At 36.4% G+C, this 19,798-nt stretch overlaps 1 protein-coding gene across 4 annotated transcripts; it reads right to left on the bottom strand.

Annotated features, from left to right (window-relative positions):
• Window positions 1-386: 386 nt before the first annotated feature.
• On the bottom strand, window positions 387-19,640 carry LOC137403589 (acyl-CoA thioesterase 2-like). 4 transcript variants are annotated; one of them, XR_010979593.1, is made up of 4 exons: window positions 11,478-12,166; window positions 3,469-3,617; window positions 1,009-1,283; window positions 387-960 (listed from the first exon to the last, which is right to left on the bottom strand). XR_010979593.1 is itself a non-coding variant. In XM_068089550.1 (4 exons), exons 2-4 carry the CDS (start codon window positions 12,157-12,159, stop codon window positions 1,143-1,145), a joined length of 972 nt encoding a protein of 323 aa, XP_067945651.1. In that variant the 5' UTR covers window positions 12,160-12,162; window positions 19,528-19,640; the 3' UTR covers window positions 387-1,142. The 4 variants fall into 4 exon arrangements, 2 of the variants coding, with proteins under 2 accessions (XP_067945651.1, XP_067945650.1); XR_010979592.1 differs by having other exon boundaries at window positions 387-866; window positions 1,055-1,283; XM_068089550.1 differs by adding an exon at window positions 19,528-19,640 and having other exon boundaries at window positions 387-1,283; window positions 11,478-12,162.
• Between the last annotated feature and the right edge of the window lie 158 nt (window positions 19,641-19,798).

The following is a 19,798-nucleotide window of genomic DNA, read 5'->3' as shown; positions in this document are numbered from 1 at the left end:
TTGCCAAAATCGTTTAATAATATTGCGATATCAACTGCCATCAATTGCTGTTATATACAGCAAACAACTCCGAGTAATTTTGTCACTAATTGACAGCCTGGCATCTTTGTAGCAGCTGACATCCACCTTGCAGTGGATGCCAGCCGGACTGCTTGCCTACTCAGTACTACATGACTAGTTTGACTATCAAGGCTTTTGTAAATACCTTTGTCAATATGCTTGTTAACATTGGCTTGTACAATAAAACAGTCAGTAACATTTTTTGAGGCCTTTCCAGCTGACGGTTTTTGTCATCATTGCAGTGAAACCACATGCTAATTAAAATACATCGTTAACGAGTATGCCTTTTAATTTATATTAAATGCTGAATAAGTTATAATTTGAAATATTTGCAATTCAACATAGTCTGATTAGCTACAAATGCAATCTCATTCATTAAGCTTCAAAATGAAAAAGTAGACGACTCCCATTGTCACCACATTGCGCATCTGTGTACATACGTATATAGAACCTCTGGCCTGATCATATGCAACACATTGCTTAGACAATAATACAAATAAAAAACAGTAATTTGTTTAAATAACTCAAATGTAATGATTTGAAATTCTATTGTTTCACACCAAGTGGGCCTGGTAGTTCGTTACTACTTGCGAATAGATAAAATCCTGTCTGAATTGCAAGTGAAGAATGTATCTGAATATAAAGCGCTGTGAAGAATAGACCTGCCTGGAGTGCTCATATCTGAATGTGAAGCACTGTGAAGAACAGACCTGTCCAAAGTGTTCAAAGCTGAATGTAACGTACTGCGCAGAACAGACCTGCCTAGAGTACTCAAATCTGCATGTAAAGCAGTGTGAAGAACAGACCTGCCTAGATTGCTCATATCTGAATGTAAAGCGCTGTGAAGAACAGACTTGCCTAGTGTTCATATCTGAATGTAAAGCAGTGTGAAGAACAGACCTGCCTAGATTGTTCATATCTGAATGTAAAGGGCTGTGAAGAACAGACTTGCCTAGTGTTCATATCTGAATGTAAAGCACTGTGAAGAACAGACCTGCCTAGATTGTTCATATCTGAAACCTATCTAATATGGTTACTGCATCTTCATTGGAGGCGCTGTAATATGAAAAGTTACAAAAGAGTTAAAGCTTTCCCCTAACAAGTCCTTCCTGCTTGACAGTTGCAGCCAACTTTCCATCCCCTGTCCAGATCCGGCCGTGGCATAGAACTCTGCTATTCAACATCTGTGTGCCAACTGCTTCAAACAACATCCACTCATCTGCCTGAAAACCAAGAGAAACAACTGAAACAGTGTGTTACGCGGTTATCATATATCCGTGAGCCAACAGCAAAGAGTTTTTCTTTGATCTGCAAATACAGTCCGACTTCGATTTATGATCGAATACTTTGATATACAACATGAAATTTGAGCAAATAGGTATCTCAATATGCAAAGTAATTTTCAGCATTTGACATCCAAAGTTTTTTGAAACAATATGGCTTTGTAAAAGTAGAAAACTAGTAAAAATTAAAACAAAAACAATAAAAAAGAGTTAAATCTATTGTAGAGGAGAGTAAGTTATGCCACATTTACCACTCATTCTACCACTGAGCCTGCTCATTGTTGAACTGAAACTACCTTTTGACCACTCATTCTACCGCTGAGCCTGCTCATTGTTGAACTGAAACTACCTTTTGACCACTCATTCTACCGCTGAGCCTGCTCATTGTTGAACTGAAACTACCTTTTGTTCAAGTGTCTGTGAGGTTAGCTAGCAATACAAAGCGTTTTTTACTCATTGATTTATTAATGTTGCTTTTTTATTTAATAATAGCTATGATTAATTTTATTTGACCGTTATGCGTAATGATGGTTAAGTTGGCTCAAAACGCTGGTATTGTTTTAGTAGATTTTAGTAAAAATCTAGCTTTCCAGGTAAGTTTTTCAATTTCATTAGGTAATTATTCTATTACCTGTGCAACACTAGGTATTCAGCTAGTATATCTATAATCTATAACTTGGTTAGCGGTAGATCTCCAAAAGAAGCCTTGGCAAATGCCTCAATGGTAGGAAACGCATGCAATGACCCGCAACATTATCACTATGTAGTACCGATAATAATAAGATAATACTGATTAACCATTAGATGCTTTTCTCCTGGCATGGGCCTGTCAGTGAAAAGACAACTCTAATTCTGCACAAATAAAAGGCTTGGCTGAGCATAATATAGAGTTGCTTAGTTAAAGGTCAACATGGAGAATGGATACTGGAACTTAGAACTAATGCCTTATTCAACCAAATGTTCTAAGATTAAACCTAACCAGGAAACTGGTGTGGTCATTGCCCTTATTACCTCTAGTTACCTTCATGTAAACCTGATGTTTAAAAATCACCTTAAACATTGCGTAATGAATGTATCAATTTACCTACTCTAATATAATCTATCAAAATGGTTTGTGATTTGTCCAAGTTCTTGTCAACATTATTAGGCATTTGTTATTTGCTAAGGTAACGCATACCTCACACATTGATCTTTGCTGTCAAACTTATAAGATTTAGCTTCTCTATTACAGACAATCGATTTCTGTTACAGACAATAAATTTCTATTTTAGACGATAGATTTCTGTTATAGACTGTAGATTTCTGTTACAGATGATAGATTTCTGTTATAAACAATAGATTTCTGTTATAGACGATAGATTTCTGTTAAAGACGATAGATTTCTGTTATAGACAATAGATTTCTGTTATAGATGATAGATTTCTGTTGTAGACAATAGATTTCTGTTATAGACGATAGATTTCTGTTATAGACAATAGATTTCTGTTATAGACAATAGATTTCTGTTATAGATGATAGATTTTGGTTATAGATGATATATTTCTTTTAAAGACAATGAATTATAATGATTATAAATAGTTATATGGTTGTAAACATTATAGATTTCTGTTATAAAAGTAGATTTTTGTTACAGACGATAGATTTCTGTTATAAACAATAGATTTCTGTTATAGATGATAGATTTCTGTTAAAGACGATAGATTTCTGTTATAGACAATAGATATCTGTTATAGATGATAGATTTCTGTTATAGACGATAGATTTCTGTTAAAGACGATAGATTTCTGTTATAAACAATAGATTTCTGTTATAGATGATAGATTTCTGTTATAGACAATAGATTTCTGTTATAGACAATAGATTTCTGTTATAGATGATAGATTTTTGTTATAGATGATATATTTCTTTTAAAGAGAATGAATAATAATGATTATAAATAGTTATATAGTTGTAAACATTATAGATTTCTGTTATAAAAGTAGATTTTTGTTACAGGCAATAGGTTTCTTTAGACAATAGCGTGATATAAGGAACAGAACTGTAAAACAAACCTATGCAAGATATTCATTTCAAAAGACGTTCATTCTGGGCAATGATTAATAGCAAAGGTAGCTGGAATACCTACTTTCATAGATCTGTGAAACCATATAGAGTGATCAAGAGATGCTGTCATGGTTGGTTGAAAATTCTGACCTGTTGAGGGAATCGCAGCATAAAGGAGAGAATAATCCGAGACATAGGCAGCTGCACATCGATGTATATTCTGGTCATCCCCTGTGAAACAGTAATATAACATTTGTGACCGACACATCATTTTAATAGCAATGTTACAGATGAGACTTACACATTATTTTAACAGCAATATAACAGATGAGACCTACACATTATTTTAACAGCAATGTCACAGATGAGACCTACACATCATTTTATCAGCAATATCACAGGTGAGACCTACACATCATTTTAACAGCAATATAACAGATGAGACCTACACATCATTTTAACAGCAATGTCACAGATGAGACCTACTTATCATTTTAACATCAATGTTACAGATGACACCGACACACTATTTTTATGGCGCCAGCTGCTGATCTAAATAGTCTGTGAAGTATCTAAGCTCTAACATCTCAAACTAACTTTGTTAGTTTTAACTTTTTGATGAATGAGTTTATTTATCATAGACTAACAATGTTACCATAGTTACCATAGTGCTAGTCTTTAACAGGATACAAACTTTCTCTCATATATGTGTGCTTGTAGAGACTGCTGCTATAAAACATACGTTGCTGTGTTTGGATATTTTTATGACACGAGCAATATAATTAGAATTATATACTTTACTTACTCTAATTTAGAGTACATACTGCTCAAATCAACTTAAATTATGTTTCTATTATTTTTTTATTTTTATGTCATAGCTATAATATTTTTTCTTTTCCTAGAATTATTGAAATGTTTCGAGAACTTTGCTATGTACTTTTTTGCAAAATCTTTTGTATGTCTAGATCAATATCTGCCCTCACTTTGCATTGAATGTCAAAACATATCTGTATCGAAGAGGTAAAGCATATCGGAATGTGATTTAAAGTTTAAAAGAGGCCATTTCAAAACTGTTGATCTCGGAGTTCTTTGTTTACCCATTCACCAGTTGAGTCAATATCCTCATGAACACTTTGAAGCCTACCCTTGTATATACAAGCTGGTCCCCTTATTCTAGACCAATTAATAACTTTCAATCGACTGGAAAAGCACTCAGGATAACACAACTCCTTGTGAACTAAATATCATATTGAAGCTTAAAGCTTATAGAGTACAATGAACAAAATACAGAAATCAAATATAGTAAATATTTTTTCACATTTTTTGAAGAAATGATGTTTTAGAGGTAACTGAAGAAATATAATGATTGCAGTAAACTGAGTCAAATAGAGTGTGTATATTTTACATATACACAATATATATATATATATATATATATATATATATATATTATATATATAATATATATTATATATATTATATATAATATATTATATATATATTATATATATAATATATATATTATATATATATTTTATATATACGAAGAGAAAAACAAATAGTTTTAGTCTAAAGCTTTTGTTGGAGGAAAAGAAGTTTTCTAGTTTTGTCTATTTTTGTTATATTCATTACTAAAAATTTCAATCAGTATGTCATTAGAAACTAATGCTCTAACGACAGCCATTTCTTATTTCTCGGTTGGTTAAAATTGCCCTTAGGGGATGAAACTTTAAAATCAGGCTAAAACAAATACTGCATGAAGTGCCCAAGGTTTCGTAATGCTAGATAAACCGAAAGTACGAAAAAACAAAAGGAACTATGAATCGGTTTACTCGGTCAGAGGATCAGTTGAATTATCGCGAACCCAGGCTTCAAAGTGTTAATGGTATGATCATTGAAAGAGACCTCAACATATTCCATCTATATGTCATTAATTTTGTAATATTTGATCTGACAAGTGATACTACATGAAAACAGCTCAAAACCTAAAAGAAAAAAACATGAAAATTTACAACAAAATAAGTGTTGCTTTTTAATAAAATTTACAATGATTTATGAGGATTTTCTTGTGAAATATTGTGCTGACATTCATAGTTTATCTCAAAATATTTAAGGTTTGTGTCCTCGTTTTTTACATGACATCTACAGGTTTTCAACCCATTTTAACTTATGTGATATGAACAAATTGCATATAACATCTAACAATTATTTTGAAAGTATCATTACTTGCTGCGTTAACAACCTTCCAACTAGTTCTTCCAACAGACTTCTAACTCCTACACTTTTTACTGCTCTCTAAGCAGAAAAAGGTATTTTAAATCTATTCGTTAGATCGTTTATTTGATTTTAGTGGCTGACTGTTGCCCTTTTTCCATTTTTTGTTTTATGATTTTTGTATTGCATAATTTGAAAGACGTTTTGTTTGAAATAAAATTATTGCCAATATAGTATTACATGTATGTAGTTAAGTAAGTGTCTAGCTATACAATCGCATCTATGTATATCGTCACTCAGTAATTTGGGCTTTTAAAGGTTAACTGACAGCAAAAATTTTCATCCAAGGACTAGTAGCAGATAAAATTACAGATTGAGGTTTCAATAATATTTTTGTTTAATTTCAACAAAAACACCAGGTTCAATCAACATTTTTAAATCACGAAAATGAACAAAGATTCAAAATTTTTGCATAATATTGGCTGAAAATCGCTGTGGCGCTATATAATTATACAAGAATCACTCGATTTTAGAACTAGATAATCTAAAGTTTGTTCATTCAAAATCCTTATTCACGAAGCCAAGCAAAGGTTGAGAGGTTTTTAACAGATCATTTCGGAGAGTAGAAAATTCTTACAGACAGTTTTTCGAATTTTTCATAATTTGTGTGAAAGAAGAATTTCTTGCTAGACTATTCAACAAAATGTTTGCACAAACCGATTGGTGTAATTCTATAATCACAGCTTGAAAATTAATGCCGGATGTATAAATATAGCGCAGACTTTTTTAGTATTTGCGAAATTATTAATGACTGGCTATGCCTCCCGGCGTTGCCCGGGTATTAAAAATCAGCTTATAAACAATGAGAAGTGATGAGAGTTGCCTACCACTTCATGGGCTGGGCGCAAAATTGTTTTAACTTCATATAAAACATAAGGGAAGTTGCAACAATTTTGCATTCAGCCAACGACTTGCTCACCTACCGCTACCACCTACCTTACTGCCAATGGAAAATTCCAGCAAGCTAGTTAATAAGCGCTAGGCTTCTAATGATTTACGCCATGATGTTGCCTAAAGGTAGACTTGCAACAAAATTCACATTACAGTTATTTGGTATCAAAAGATTCACCATGTTTTACTCTGCTGTGTTGTAGGTGCAAAATATGTGGAAATATGATTAAAAGCTCTTAAAAGCTCAAAAACGAACAGTTAATCGCCGCCATCACGAAACTGCCGTAGATTAGAATCCCTTTTCAAAACTGCTCAAATGTGACGTAGTTGAACACAATGCGCTTTTGTTTACACTTTCATGCAACCTCATTCGTCGAAATATTTTCACAAATATACTTCACGTATTTAATTAAACCATGTCTATTGTCCTTACGCGTCTATTTCGTCATCATTCTGTCATGCTATCATGCTGTCACTTTAAGCACTGATATCTCAAAACCTAGCCTAACAATTAGTTTAATTTTTTAACCTTTGCTCGAAGGGTGCATATTATCTTCTGATAAACATGATGAGCCTGTTGGTCACCTGTGATAGTCGGACAATGCTGCAAAAATTATTTGCGCTGTTTGGCAGGAAGTATGGGTCACATGATCAGATTACGGCTAGACGATCAGACCAAGCCGAAACAAAACTGTAAAGTAGCGAGCATCTATATTTGATACGGGCTTTTTGGTAGAAACCGAACTGTTTGTCATAAAATAGTGCTACGAAAAGTTTTATATTGAGCCTTTTATTGGCTGTTCAATTCACGTGAGAACATCACGTGTCAAAACAATAACCAAATGGGTTGACTACATCAGAGAAGTAAATTGATTTCAATACACGACGGTTTTGTGATGGTGGCGATTAACTTTTCGATTTTGAGCTTTTAAGAGCTTGTAATCACATTTCCACATATTTTGCACCTACAACACAGCAGAGTAAAACATGGTGAATCTTTTGATACAAAATAACTGTAATGTGAATTTTGCTGCAAGTCAACCTTTAAGCATTGTCCAGCTGCGCTATTCTAATAATATCTATAGCTGGAGGGACACGCATACTTTCATACTTATATATATATATATATATATAGATTAAATGTTTTACACTATTGCTAGATTAAATTTAAAAGGGGCCTCTCTGAACAAGCGATCGAGTAAAATTTTAGCACTTTAGTAATAAAAGGACAACTCCACAAAAAGGCAATTTATAGTTCTTCGATGCTTTAAAGGCGATTCAAATTATTTGACTATGCACTTTATGACAAATTCCTTTTCACAAACTTTTTCTACTGTCTACGTCTACAGATAATCAACAGTATTCAAATGGATCAAAAAATGAGAACATAAAAATTAAGTTCAGCAGAAGACGCAAGAGGCATTAGAAACATCAAATGACGACATAAGTTGTTTTTAGCTTCGTGAAAAATTTCCAATCTAGTAAAAAATAAAAATACCAAAATCTTGGAATGAACAAAATGAGAGAAAGAATAATAGACAAATTAATAAAAACATAAGCTCATTCTAGCAGAAACTCAGCTATGACTGTAAGAGATTTTATAGATAAGCTAGGCAAAATAGCTTGATCAATAGTTGCTCAATTATTGATCAAGCACTGTTACCTATTAATATTATTATTACTATTATTCCTATTATTATTACTATTATTATTGTTGTTATTATTATTACTATTATTATTGTTATTACTATTATAAAAAACCTTCCTCAAAATGTGGGCTGTTCCTATTATTATTATCATTGTTGTAAAAGTTTTTCCTCACAGTTGTGTGGTGGTAGGTGACTGGTTTTAGTCCGTGTTGAGTCCGGGTCTTAACAAAAGGCCAAAGGATCCAACATCTTCCTCAATTCCACTAAGAGAGGACCTTCCTCAAATTGTGAGCTGTTCCTAAGATGGCTTTCTTCTGTATAGTCTCAAAAGACATGGTCACTCACACCTCCGCCAAGTATGCTATATACCTCATTGATATTGTTCCGAGTGCACCAATTACTATTGGTATTACTTCAGTCTTCACCTTCCACAGTCTGTTTATCTCGAACCCAAGCTCTTTGTATTTATCAATCTTCTCATCTTCCTTCTGTATTATCCTTGTGTCTCCAGGTATTGCTATGTCTATGACCTGACACTGTTTGGTTTCTTTGTTTATTAGTATCAGGTCAGTTCTTCTAACTTCAATAACCTTGTCTGTCTGCACATTGAAGTCCCATAGCAGCTTCACTTTCTCATTCTCCAAAACAGCTTCTGCACGGTGGTCGTACCATTTCTCTGTGTGGGGCAACTCATGTTTCTTGCATATGCTCCAGTGCACTGCACTTGCCACTTTGTCATGCCGCCCTTTATATTCTGTCTGTGCAATCTTACGGCATTCGCTGACCATTTGCATCCATTGCCATGTCTCCTTTGCTGCTTGATCCTCTGTCTGTCTTAGATGTTGTCCGTTCATTAGCTTATCATGCCAGTTTTGCTTTCGTTCAGTTTTCTGATGGTTTCTATACTCTTGTCTTCCATCTTCACTGTTGGTATTTACAATCTCTGTGAATGTATTCCTTCTTGATCTTAGCTTTCATTTCAGATTGCTTTATGTCGTCTGCCTCCATAACTCCTAAATATTTATAGCTTTCATTATCTTCTAGTTCATGGATTTCTGTTTCATTTGGCAGCATGATATTTCCTCTGCCAGTTAGTTTCCCTCTTATCATGGTGATGGTAGCGCACTTATCTAATCCAAACTCCATACCGATGTCATCACTGAAGATTCTCACTGTTTGTATCAGTGTCTCAATCTCATTCTTGTTCTTCCCATGTAGTTTCAGCTCGTCCATATACAGTAGATGGTTAACTGCACATTTGTTTTTGAGATGGTACGCTGGTTTAACTTTGTGCAATACAGTTGTGAGGGGTATCATTGACATCACAAACATCAAAGGAGAAAGACTGTCTCCTTAGAAGATACCTCGGTTAATCAATACTTTTCCTAGTTCTTTCCCTCCACTTTCTAGCTCTGTTTTCCATTGTTTCATACCTACTGTCATGAACCTTTTGATGTTTTCTGAGATCCTTAACATATCCATTACTTTCAGTATCCATGAGTGGGGAACCATATCATACGCTTTTCTGTAGTCAATTCATCCCATCATCAAGTTGGTTTTTCTTGCCTTACTGTCTTTCGTAACACACTTGTCTATTATCAATTGATCTTTAGTTCCTCGACTTTTTCTACCACAGCCTTTCTGTTCCCATGGTAGTAGTTCATTTCTCTCCAGGTGTTCATAAATGCTGTCTGAGATCATTGCAGTCAATACTTTGTACATTATTGGCAGGCAGGTAATCGGTCTATAGTTTGATGGTATGTTGCCTTTGCTTGCATCCTTAGGTATTAGCACCATTCTTTCTGTTATCATCCATGATGTTGGAGTGCCACTCTTGATAATCTCATTCATCTGATTCACAATTCTTGTGTGAAAAGCTGTGAAGTTCTTGACCCAGTAGCCCTGTACTCCATCCCATCCAGTGGCTTTCCATGGTGATAATCTCCCAAGGATTCTTTTTAATTCCACAACATTGATCTCCATATCAGTTTGTTTCTCTAAATCTTTGTAGTCATGTTCAGCCTCCTTGATCCATTTGGCATTTTCTTTATGAGTGTGCGGCTGTGCCAATATGTTACTCCAGAACTCCAGAGCAGCATTGGGCTCAGGCGGTGGTATCTGTTTCTGTTGTTTACCTTCTAGGCTTTGGTAGAATCGTTTCTGGACTGTTTCAAATAAATAGTTTGCATGAAACTGATTCACTCTGTCAGAATATCTTTTAATCTTTGCTGCTGTGGATGTCACTCTCTGTTTAAGTTCCTCAATCACTCGATCTATTCCTTTTTTTCAGCCAATAACCTTGCTCTATTTCTATTATTACTGTTATAAAAATAGAGTATTATTATTACTATTATCATTGTTATTATTATTATTGTTATTACTATTATTAGTATTACTATTATTAGTATTACTATTATAGTTTTTCTTCAGTCGTGTGATGGTAGGTGACTGGCTTTAGTCCGTGTTGAGTCCGGGCCTTAACAAAAGGCCAAAGGATCCAACATCTTCCTCAATTCCACTAAGAGAACACCTTCCTCAATATGTGAGCTGTTCCTAGGATGGCTGTCTTCTGTATAGTCTCAAAAGACATGTTTACTCCTACCTCGGCCAGGTATGCTATATGCCTCATCAATATTGTTCTGAGTAAACCAATTTCTATCACTTGTGTTATTATTATTACTATTATTATTGTTAATACTAATATTGTTATTATTACTATTAGTATTATTATTACTATTGTTATTAATAAGTACTAACCTATTAAAGGCAAGCAACAAATCACAGAGATATTCATATCAAGTTCAAGACAATATTATATGTTTTAAGCTCATTTAATTTCAAATATCTAAAGCACTTTATTGGTAACTCAGATGAAGACATAATGAAATTCTTGAAAATTAAGAATTGGCACACAAATTTTTGCTAAATATAGGCACCATACCCATGCGTAAGTGGCTGCCAATTCGTTGAAGCCTTAAACAGCATTGCAGCTTTCTATTAAATTTTGACCCTGTCGAACTATGCAAGATTTTACAGACTCTAAATTAAATATCGCGGTAAAATTCTTGCGATAAGTTTTTCTGGCAAAAACTGGTAGTAACTGGTTGAGATAAGCATCTCCGATTCAAACCAGTTTGTGAAACATACCAAGTTTGCAAAAAGATTATACAAAATGTTAAAAGAGTAAAAAAAAACTAAATCAATATATAGTAGGACATAATGTCTTAGGAATAATAAACAGAAAATAGGAATACGAACATTACATTTAGCTACATACCTAAATTCCCAGGAACCTTGAACCATGTTAAAAGTGTGTAATCAGAGTTGGGTACGATCCGAAAATGTTTTTCCGGGTCCACAGGCTTTCTTACTGGCTCACCCTTCAAGTTCGGCCCACGTGCTGAAACCCACTGATTGATCAGTTGCCTTGTGTATTCTGAGAAAGAATGGTTGTTCGAAATAGAAATGGCATACTCCCTCATATTAAGCAGACCCGAGTGGTGAGGTACCACAGGCATTACTGGTTGATATTCCAGTCCAGTCGACGTTTCAGTCTGTTCCTTATGAAAAGAAGCCTGCAGAGTGAGTATTGGTTTGCCATTCTGTATGGCAAAAACGGTCCTCGAGCAGAAGCTTTGACCATCTCGAGTACGTTGGACCCGATATATGGTAGAATTAGTTGGGTCCCCTGGGCGGAGGAAGTATGAATGCATACTATGGAGAATAAAGCAGGCAGGCACAGTCTCCGAGGCAGCGTACAGACAGTGGCACACAGTCAGACCTCCATAGGTACCTCGTGCAAAGGGAGCTTTCCATGTTTTTTGCGACAAATACAGGTCCATGTCCAATTCTTGTAAATTTAAAAATGAATTCGCGAAATCATTATTGTCTATTTGATCATTATCTTCATTATGCTTTTTGGGAGGTGCAGACGTTACAGCAGACGTTACAGCAGACATGACCTACAATTGTGAATTTGGAACTGCAAAACAAATGCATGTAAGACATACAATTCAAAGGGAAGACACAAAGCAAACTTGTTTGTACAAAATATCTTTTTGCGCTTGCCCCATTAAGACATCTAAAAGAACAAAATATAACCTCAACTACTCTACTTCAACTAACAAGTTTTTGTAACTAGCCAGCGCTTTACATTAGTTAACAGACATTGCTGTCTGGCTTGACAAAAGTTATACTGGTATTCTGTACAGCCGTAACAGATGTTATGAACATTTGCTTAGCAATTGATTAGGCATTTAATAACACACATGTCCTGCCAAATATTCCATTTCTCATGGCCTTTACCTACGCAAAACACACACAGCCACATCTACACACAAATGATGAGTGCGACTAAAAACTCCATAACATATTAATTCAACCCTAGCTGGTTTCTGACCAGTTGGTTTGTTTATGTAAGTTAGGTGCAGTGTCTTATTAGTAACTTCGTGGTATATGATTATGTTATACAATCATTCATTATTAAGTATTAAGGAAATGATATCAATTACATATACGAATGCATGTTTTGTTCAAAGCCATTCAACTGAGACTTGATTTATTGCCAACTCACAGCACTAAAAGCACTGTGCAGTTTTTATTGGAACTGAGTTGTGGAGATGAGGAAGAGCTGTGGATCATTTTTCCAAAGAGCAATCTGAGGAGCAAATAAAAGTTTTCAGCTATAAGCCATTGCTGGTATTTCAATAGGAGCGATAATGAAAGTGCAAAAAACCTTGGACCAAGTCTACATGAAGCGAAAAGGTAATTCAAGTATGATTGATATTAGTTGATCTGAGTTGATCTGATGTCTTGAAAACTGCTTACAGATTCTTATCTGTAGTTCTAAGAGTAAATAAGTTATCCCCTTTTAACATAATATTGGATATTGTGGAGGTAATGTTCACTTATTGATTGTCGGAATCTAAAAAAATTGAGAAACTGTTTTAAGAATCAAAGAATAACTCCAAATCTGCAGTTTCATCTTCAACTTTACTTGGTTAGACCATGTGCATCTGCACAAGTAAATGTTTGGCATACATCCTTGCGAAGTCATTTTTAGTGGGATACACGATACAATGACATGATTGTGAAAAATTATCGGTCCTCCTCAACCTATAAAACTCAGCTAAACCTTCCAAAGTGTTTGTATTTATGAATAGCTCTATATCAATAGGTAATACAATTCGCGATAGCGAGGTCTAAACCAATCACAACTGCTTCATCCAAAAAAGAACCTTTCAATGATTTCCTAGACTAGACAGACCAAGCAATATAGTAAAGGAAAGTTTTTCTTAGCGAACTGCTATTTTAGTTTTTTTAGACTTTTAGGTTAACAAACTGCATTTACATCAAGATATGTGGTGATGTGATAGATTGTAGCTTCTGCCAAATTCTGCCAAATTCATCTACACAGATATTTATTATTATTATTTTATTTATTATTTATTTTGTTGACAAATTCTTTTACAACAAAAACTGCTGAAACAATAGAAATAAATGGATACTGCCACTTCAATAGATCAGCAAAGGAGTAAAACTTCTATTGACTAATCAACTGCAAAGGGATTTCCCTAAGCTAGAATGAAAATTGTTTTAGTTCACACAGAAGAGCATTTGTTGATGGATAATTACATATCTAATAATCTTCATTGAACAGAAAAAATACTTGTAGAAGTTCTATGCAATAGAAACTATGCAAGCGTTGTTACAGTCAATACTCAATATATTTATGAAAATTCTCTATCTGCACTATTTTGATGTGCACAGAAACTCTATCGACATATTCAAACTGATTTACCATGTCATGTTGCATTGAAAGCGTGTGAGCTCTTTAGCCTCTAACATTACTATATCAATATTGAGCTCTATATTTTAATTGTGTGTTTGTTAAAGCTATAAAGTTCATCACCATGGCGTATATTGATTTGGAACATCACATCAATTGATTTGTAAACATAATTTAAAATAGTAAATTGTGAAAAAAATTATTTAGCTAATATTCATGCTGTTAGTTTTGCTCTTAGCTTATGAAGCACAACTCCTATATTAAAAAATAAATTAATTTTAAGATTCCATAAAGCTGAATACGTGAGTTTGTAGGAAGACATGTGATACAATGATCAACCAAAACATTTACAGGCAAGTTTATCATAGTTTATTTTGTATACCAAAATTATGCCTATGATTACATTCAATGTTTTACCCAAACAACTTTGTGTCAACCCCTGCACTTACCTATTAAATAACAAGCCCATGAAATTATTGCAAAGACGCTACTACATGTCATCAACAAGGTCGGTAATGTGGCTATCCTAAGAGGTTTACAAGCTAAACATAACTTGATGAGTACAGGTTTTTTCCAAAAGTAATCACCAAATACTGAGAAACTTCCTTGAATAAATAGGTTTTCTGAGGTTATACTGAACCCCACAAAAATAACTATCATAATAACTAAAACTAGCGTCAACAACAAATAGAGTAGGCCAATTAGACTCGTATGTAGGAGACCTTTAATACAAATAGTGTGACCGGAATTTTTATAGTCAGGTTTAGAAAACAACCGAGCTATACGACTATAGATATCCAGTAAAACTACATTGCTAACAACGGTGACCACTATGTTGTACGAAAATACTGCGAAAACAACATACCAATAGGGAATGCAGCCAGACCACAGGATAAGCATATAATACATACAAGCAGCAAGATGCCTAAAAGAAGTCAAAAGATCCAATAATTGGAAACGTCAAAATAAAATTAGAAACTTCCGAATTGGAAGAAATCAGTTATAAAAACTGCATCAACACCGCCTGTGGAAACCGCCAAAAAGAAGTGGAAGCAATTAAACCTATCAACCACCATCACCAGAAAACCACCAGAGAAATATTAGAGACGAATCAAATGAGTACACACATCAGATCATAGATCTGCCACCCCTGTCAAACATGACCTAGATACCAGGAGTAAGTCATGAGTTCCACCCTACATGCCACCATCATGTGCACCAGCTGAAGACTTACGCAAACAAGATATCTTCACACTTCTGACATAAAGCATTGAGCCTTAACACTCAACCTACACCTACAGGCTAGCCATCCCACATGCCAGACATCTATAAAAAAGGACAGCTTCAATGACTCAGCAGCTCTAGCTTGAGCTTTGGCTCTCTCTCTCTTTCTTCCCGAAGGCCTCCTTGGACGCTTTCCCATCTGCCTGCTGATGAGTCTCTCTCTCTCCCCTCTGAAGCCTCATTCACCTCCACCAGCTGAGCCTCTTCTACACCACTATCTCAACTGCTGAAACTCTCTACATATGGCCTCTCACGATTCTCGTTTGACTGTCGAAACTCACAGCTGTACAGGACTGATCAACAAGCATAGATGACCGTTTGAGTAAGGATGTAATTTTTATTAGCTCTTCTACTTATTTGTCATTAATATTATTGTTTCAGAAGCTTGTTAGTTGTGTATTTTATTGTTTGACTTATAGAATAAAGAAGTAACTTCGACTGGTAGATATTAGTATTGCTTACAATAGCTTAACACCTTCACTGTTGTATTATGGGATTTGTTAGGCTCAGGCTATATTGGTGTCTGAGCTCAAGGCAGTACAGGTGGTCTTGGTAATTATGGTGAGCGCATAAAGCTGGATAAAGCTAGTAGGTAAAGCTAGTAGATTAGCTAGTGTAAGGCAGTATGGGGGAGGATATAAGGAAGTGTAACAAAAGGCAGAGGCTCTTCTTAATCTTCACATCAGTACATGTGAGTACATTGATTTATACAACATGGCGCAGTTGACGAAGCTCTGATTTCTTTTCCTTTTGTGTTATCGTTAGCGATAATTTTCTGGGTACGGGTTAAGTTTAACGGTTGATTAGACCCTTTCACGGGCGTGGAGGTGAGGTGACGTGAGGTAGGGTGGTGTTGTGAGGCCGTGAGGTGTCATAGCGGTGAAGCATCGGTGTTGGAGAGGTGTAGATATTTATCAAGTGTTCGGAGGTGAGAATTACATTAAATTTATACGAGTGGAGTAGAGTAAATTGGTGGCGAGAGATATAACGGGTGGTGTAGGGATGGAGAGTGGTTTTCCGAAGCTGGTGTTCGGTGAGCACGGTGATGGCTCGTGGGAACGATTTATAGAAGAAATGAATTTATGTATTCAGAGTGCTGTTGAGAGAAGAGGTTACGAAAGTGAAGGTGGCAATAGACGCCCTATTATGAGAGGTAGAGCTAGGTTAGTGCCACTATTGAGAGCTATTGGACACAGTGGAAGAGAGGTATTGAGGAGTGCAGGGTTTAACGTAGACGGTGTAAATTCTACTTATGAAGAGGCAGTAGAGGTTTTGCAGGATTATTATGGTAGACAAGAGAGTATGTTCGTAAAGGGGCATAAGTTTCCGACGGCTAAGCAGGCACTTGGAAAAAGTGATAGAGAATATTTACAACGGGTAGAGAGTTTAAGCAGATATGCAGAGGTGGCTACTAATAATGGTAGGGTAAGGTTTGCCCTTATAGTGGCGGTTAATGGGTTGAGAGATAGAGAAGTAAGCAGAGATTTGATGAAGAGCGCCAATCTCACTTGGGCGCTATTACATGAGGCAAGAGGGCTCGTGAATTGGCCATTAACTCGGATGAATTTTTGAGAACTGAGGGTAGAAGTACCGATTTAAAAAGTGAGGTTAAGAGAGAAGTAGCAAAGGTATCAGAGTTTGATAGCCGGGCGCAGTACAGAAATAATGATAGAGATAGAAGCTATGATTCAGGGGGTAGATCTTCCCCTAGAGGTAGCCCTAGGAGTGGTAGAAGGTATTATGGTAGTGAAGAGCATGATACTAGTAGATATGAGACAAGAGGCCGGGAGTATAACAAGGACCGTGACAGTAGCAAGTATAGAGATAATAGCAGAGAGAGGCATGTCTCTAGATATAAAGCAAGCAGTAGAGAAGGCAGGGAAGATAGAGTATGCTACAATTGCAAGCGTAGTGGCCATGAGATGAGTTGTCCTTCCATTAAATGTTTTTCTTGTGGACGGCGAGGACATGTATCCCGTTATTGTAGGGATAAGGGAGGAGATGTAGGTTACGACAGACAAGGTAGCAGCAGGTGGTCAGGAGGTAGCCATGATAATAGCTATGAGCGATATGGTAGCCGAGATATTAGTAGGGAAAGGTACAGGGGCCGAGAAAGCCCCCGCGAGACGAGAGACAAGTTGAGTAGATACAGGGACAATAGTATAGATAGGCTTGAGGGGGACCGGTACAAGGAGAGGCACGAGACGAGTCGGTATGATGAAAGGTACCGGGATAATAGTAAGGGCAGAAGTGTTAGATTCTCTGGTTCGAGGGATAAATATGATGATGACCGTTGACTAGGCCAGAGAATTGTGCGGTATTTAGAAGTTAATGGAGTAAATGTAGAGTTTACGTTTGATACTGGGGCTGAGGTGTCAATATTAACCGAGGCAACAGCCAATAAGTTAAACCTACGGTTAAAGAAACCGTCGACAGTTTTAAAAACTGTTGATGGTAGTGAGTTAAAAGTGGTTGGAAGTGTAATAGTTCATTTGGAAAGTAAAGACAGGCATATGGATGCTGAAGTTCATGTGGTGAAAGGATTGAGAACAAACTTTTTGGGCATAACTGAGTTGAAACTGCTAAAACTATTTGCTGTTGTAAACGCGTTATGCAAAAGTAAGTTTGAGCCTGTTAAGGAGTGTAGAAGTATTAAGCCATTTAAGCCGTTTCCGTCGAGAACCATTATTGCTGGGTCAAGTTATGTTTCAGATGATGTCGAGTTGCAAAACCTGACAAATAAGTTCGACAGAGAGAGCGAAGTTAAGAAAGCTCACACAGGTCAAGATTGGTGGACTTGTAAAACCAAGAGAGTGAAGAGTAGCGAATACGTAGAAATTGGTAGTCAACGGGGGACAGTCCAAGGCGCTAGCGATGTGCAAGTGTCTATGGGATATGATAAAGAACACAGTCACGATGAGGTAAGGGAAGGTGCTGAGAAAGAAGCTGAACCAGTGTCTGTAATGAAAAAGGTTTGCTCTTTTTTAGCCGAGGTATCCAGCAATGGAATGTTAGACAGAGAAGGTCATGAGAAAAAGGTAGCAGAGATTGAAAGAGAGGAAAGAGAGGTGCGGAGGAAGTCGAAGGAGAAATTGGCTAAGCTGAAAGCCAAACGGGAGACAGCAGTCATGGAGTTGGAAAATGTCAAGGCATTCAGGGTAATGGTGCAGGAGTTAGCCAAGGTTCAGAGGAGAATTGCTGGTAGCAGACCTGCACTGGTTGCAGATGAGGTCGAGCTAGATAGGTCTGGGCCTATGCCAACTCCCAGCTCTTTGGTGCCATCCCCTGTGCAGCTGGCTACGGCCCAGGTGGAGACCTCCCACAGGAAGCCTGTCGAGTCTGCCTCTTACTGGGGAGAGCGAAGTAAAGACGGAAGAGACGGAGATGAGGTTGAGGAATCATTACTGACCCAACCAAAAGACTCCAGGCTAGTCAGGGTTGGTGGAAGTAGTGTTGGAGATGTTGGTGGAAGTAGTGTTGGTAGTGACAGTGGTCACGGTGAAAGTATTGGTAGCGGCGGAGGTCAGGGTGATAAAAAAGCCAGTGCAGACTGGCAATGAAGCTGGCAGTAGCGAGAAGAGTACTTTAGACGGTGGCACAGGGTCAGACAAGCCAGAGGCATAGCCTATGGAGACTGCCCTAACGGAGTCAGGTAACGAGCAACACAAGTAAGGTAAGTTACTACGTCTGCTTGTTGGTAGTGATGGAGTGGCCCAAAACAAAAAGAAAAAAAAAGAAAGGGCATGTTGTATTATGGGATTTGTTAGGCTCAAGCTATATTGGTGTCTGAGCTCAAGGCAGTACAGGTGGTCTTGGTAATTACGGTGAGTGCATAAAGCTGGATAAAGCTAGTGGGTAAAGCTAGTAGATTAGCTAGTGTAAGGCAGTATGGGGGAGGATATAAGGAAGTGTAACGAAAGACAGAGGCTCTTCTTCATCTTCACATCAGTACATGTGAGTACATTGATTTATACAACATTCACCGTACCTGAACCAGTAATAATTAAATTAGTTCTCACAAACTAAGCAAAAGTGTACAAACTAAACATAGTCAAAATATAATAATACAACAAGCAAATTCAACACTGATGTTGTGTGTGAATTCGGATTAGTTATGCATAACATAATTTCTCCACAACCACACATAACAGCTACATTTGTGTTATATAGATATATATGTTGTGTTACAGCTACATATAGACCAAATATGCACAACAGTTTTACGGTTTGAAATTTCATACAAATAACTACTAACAAAAACTATATGTTGCACAGCATTGTGAACAGAAAGATTTTAGTGGGCTTAGCTCGCCGACACTAAGGGCCGGGTTGCCTATCAAAACGTCTTGTTGTAAAGCTGTATCGTTCAAAATGTAAAAAAAAATATGGGCGTGTACATAGTCTGAAATCTTACATTGTTGTTGTACTAACAATGCGATATCGATTTACTTTAAACAACATTGAGGACGATAGTCTGCGGATGTGACACAATGAGATCCTAACTCTCGACTAACAATGCTGTATTA

This window comes from Watersipora subatra, chromosome 9 (genome assembly GCF_963576615.1).
Source record: "Watersipora subatra chromosome 9, tzWatSuba1.1, whole genome shotgun sequence".
Lineage (NCBI taxonomy): Eukaryota > Metazoa > Bryozoa > Gymnolaemata > Cheilostomatida > Watersiporidae > Watersipora > Watersipora subatra.
Note: the sequence above shows the minus strand (reverse complement) of the source record. Positions and strands in the feature narration are given on the sequence as shown.